Below are 4,006 nucleotides of genomic sequence, written 5' to 3' on the forward strand. Positions count from 1 at the left end.
ACAGGTTGAGTGAGTTCAATGTCTAAAACATAACATTCTCAGTGAAGCCAACTTTGATTAGGTTTACAGATCGTCGAGATTTGGCTAAGCATGTGAGGAAGTGTCAGCAAAACATGACATAGACATTGAACACCATGTAGGAAGTTCTAATTCACACCTGCTCCATCATGTCCTTATTGAACCTTATTGCACAAACAATGGAGATGTGGGATGAAGGAGAGAGAGGAGTCAAGTGTGACACCAAGGCAGAGAATTCAATCTGTTGTATATGTTATGGAGTTCTCAACGGTGATGGAGACATCAAGAACATGGGATATAGGAGATGGGGACTGACCACTCCAGTAGCTCATTCCACGAGAAATCAATCAAGCTTCATCTATTGGAAAACTATCAAAGATGTGATTTCAGAGACATAGTTTTAAGGCATGTTAGGAAGATGAGAGGAAAGCCAAGATTAGTGCGTTATCAGCATAGAGGTGTAACTGGTGGCAAGCGATTAAGAGATGACCGAGGAAAGAGGTATAGACAGTAGAGAGTAGGCTTTATAGCAGCATTTTAATACTGGAAAAACATTAATGTATACAAAAAACAAAAACTGTCTGCGCTTCTTACCCTAATAAAGTTGGCAACAAATATATAAACATAATATAAATGAGAGGTTTTGGTTATATGAATTGGCCAAAGCATAATTAAGCTCACCCTATTGAGAGTGTGCCTTGACGTGGCGGGTGAGCTTAATTATGCTTTGGCCAATTCATATAACCAAAACCTCTCATTTATATTATGTTTATATATTTGTTGCCAACTTTATTAGGGTAAGAAGCGCAGACAGTTTTTGTTTTTTGTATACATTGTACAGCCAATACACTGTTTCTTGCTGCATGCTTACACCTGTTTGGTAGGCCTCGTATTTCACATTTGTATTATTTGAGCCTGAGACTAGCTTAGCGCACCGACATTTTTTCTTTTCCCTGTAAAACATTAATGTAGACAGAAAATCCACAGCTTTGAAAGTCACAATAATGTGTATAATAACAACATAAATTATCGTGGATATATAATAATACTAGCTCATGTTTTATCAACAGATCACCAAGAAGCAAAAGATTTTTCCACTGTTACTCCCGACACGTTCCTTCATGTCCAACAGCTTCGGAAAAAAAAGCTGAGAAGTTTTTGTCTCAAGAACCCGCAGCTCAGCAGCTTACAGTCGGTTGAAAGCGCCGAGCATCTTCTCAACAGGATGACAGCGAATGAAAAACTCCAGATGGTTTACTGTAAAGCTGGAGCCACGGGTATGGATGCCTGGGAACAGCTCCTAGAGGTCCTTACTGAAAAAGATGACGTAACGATCGAGACTCCTGTTGTTGACCTCCACAACCTAAACTCTTCACTGACTGAAAACCAAGAAAATCGATACAATTTAGCAATGGTGGAAAAGGTCTTCCGCTCATACACCAAAATCATTTTCGTCCGAGATCCCTTTGAAAGGCTGGTCTCGGCTTATACGCAGGGGTTTGCTGGAGAAATCACTTTCAGTGAGTTTTTAGAAGATGTTCTTAGTTTGGAACGCGGAACACGGGATGACTCGGGGACAACTATGGTCAGTTTGTGCCAACCTTGCTTCGTTCAATACGACTACATAATAATGCTTGACTTCTTAAGAACTGAGGTTTTTCACCTCATGAAACGAATGCGACTACCGGAGACTATACTGAGGCCAAAATTTTCAAATATCCAGTCCCAGCTGACCCATAAATGGTTAACTCAAAATCTTTTCAGGGGCCTGACATCTGAACAAATAACCCAGCTTTCGGACGTCTACCGACCCGACCTCGAGGCCTTCCCGTTTTATAATAGTTTACTTTTGAATAATTCCAATGGAAAGATTAGATAAATAAAAATGGTTGGATTTCACCAAAGACGTTATCAAGCTTTCTGTTTTCAGGTATGGGTTTGATTTCAAGACGCTCAGCAGAGTTGGTAACGTTGGAAAAGGAATATTACTTCCTTTTAGGCCTAGATTGGAATAAAAATAAATGACAAGTGAAATTTCCAGATTCTTTAGGTTGGAACAACCTCAATATTCACATCCTTCGGACAGAATTGTGACACCACAGCAATACGTCGCCCACATTACTTGGGCGTCATTATAAGGTCTCAGCTTGCCCACATGCTATCCACAGAAGACCAAGATTGGGTCATTGTCTGTTTACAACATGGGATTGATACATTTTCTATAAGGACTTGTGTCCAGCCAATTTGGGACTGCAGAGGTAGGCGAACTAAAAAAAATTATACTTTGTAGTAATCAAAGTCAACATGTTCTTCAAGGAGCCTCTCAAAAATGTCTCCTACTTTGGTGGTAAGAGTTTAGCTGAACCCCTGTGATATTACAGTGTGTCCTGTGGAGCCTACGTAGGAAGTTCCTGGGCTGGGGTTCAAAGCCCTGGTAAACCAAATATTATGTCTCCGACAAAACAAGTTTATTTCTGCATAGGTAGCTTTTTGATCCTCTCCTGCACCCACGTATGTTTCTGTATTTTTATTTATTCTTTACATTTTTTAATGGTTTGGAGAGTGAAGGCACCTCTCATGTCAAAATCATCCCTGCTTCTCATAAGCCAAGTTTTGGGCCACTTCATCAGAAATGTATGTGTGCGTTGACCACATTTACTCTTTATTGAGAGAGAAATGTGACTCAACCTGCCCCAAATTCACAACAATATACAGTATTATTACTATGTAAAGTGTGTAATAAAATTATAAATTAAAAAAATAAAAAATAATCAAGGTTTAGGCCACTGATGTGGATTGCTGAGATTCAGTAATCAGTGACCTTAAGTGTTACTAATAACTGATCAGGGTGCAATTATTATGTATTAAAAAATTTAGTTTTTTTATTCATAATTTTAGTGTGTGTGTGTTTTTTTCTTTGTCTTGGATGATCCATGTCTCTGTGATAGCTGTCCCTTATGGGGGAGACAGATTAGTCAGGAGTAATCTGACCATCATCAGCCCACTTCTGACTGGCACTGCAGCAGCTAAAACTGCAGTTTAAAGGATCGCTGCTACATTTTAACATACGACGTATATATACGTCTGCAGGGTCCTCAGACTGTCCGCACCTCGATGTTGGGCATGCACCGGCATGTTGGACGCCCCTGTTATAAGCAATCAGGCTTTTTTCAGCATGCTGGCCAGCTCTTCTCTTACAACAGATCAGCTGGGACTTTTTTTTTCTTACAGTGGGTTACGATGTCTTGTGCATGGATCCGATTGTTGTCTAAAGTCATTTACATTATGTCATTTGTTGACATTTGTTGATTTGTATTGTTAAAGAGGCTGTTGGTGAGTCTGTAACTGATCTGCAACATTTAGTTCTCTTCAGAGGAACCCTTCACATTAAACTGTATACCTGAATCTTAAACAAGCAAGACTTCTGCTGGGAGGATATCTGCTGATTGGATCAGAAGATTAATAGATGAAGGTGGGGGTGTAGATACAAAATATTTGGATTTCAGTAAAGCATTTTACACAGTAATTCCCAAACTGCATAGAATGAATAAGCCCTAAGTTTAGCGTGAAACGCTTTAGGCGTTTATCCGCATGTCTTCTATTCAGGAGGTATACCCCTGCTGTTGTATGCCATACTAGAATTTTGAGAAGCTATCAGTTTAAGAAGCTATTTCCACTCCCGCCGGGACCTCCTGCTTCTTGTCCTTTGTGCTGTATACACGTTGGAACTGGAATTAAATGTAATTGAAGCCTAAATGAAAGATGACTTGGTGACATACTTAGAAAATCAGGATTTATTCAAAGCAAGGAAAGTTTACCAGTGGAGTACTCAGGGACCAGTCTTCAGGGAAGGGAAAGTATGCCTGTTTGGAGATGACACAAAAGTTTGGGATTACACTCCAGGAGGGATAAATCAAATGACAAATAATCTCTATAGGAAGAAGTATCAGTTGCAGGATATACGAATGTACTAGCGCACCCTTATAGA

At 39.7% G+C, this 4,006-nt stretch overlaps 1 protein-coding gene across 1 annotated transcript; it reads left to right on the plus strand.

The window, feature by feature from the left end:
- Positions 1-503: 503 nt before the first annotated feature.
- Positions 504-1,897, plus strand: LOC149281676 (carbohydrate sulfotransferase 11-like). The gene is made up of 2 exons (XM_089499107.1): positions 504-519; positions 1,089-1,897. Exons 1-2 carry the CDS (start codon positions 504-506, stop codon positions 1,895-1,897), a joined length of 825 nt encoding a protein of 274 aa, XP_089355233.1.
- The last annotated feature ends 2,109 nt before the right edge of the window (positions 1,898-4,006 follow it).

This window comes from Sceloporus occidentalis, unplaced genomic scaffold (genome assembly GCF_023333645.1).
Source record: "Sceloporus occidentalis isolate IW3139 unplaced genomic scaffold, rSceOcc1.0.p SCAF_129, whole genome shotgun sequence".
NCBI lineage: Eukaryota > Metazoa > Chordata > Lepidosauria > Squamata > Phrynosomatidae > Sceloporus > Sceloporus occidentalis.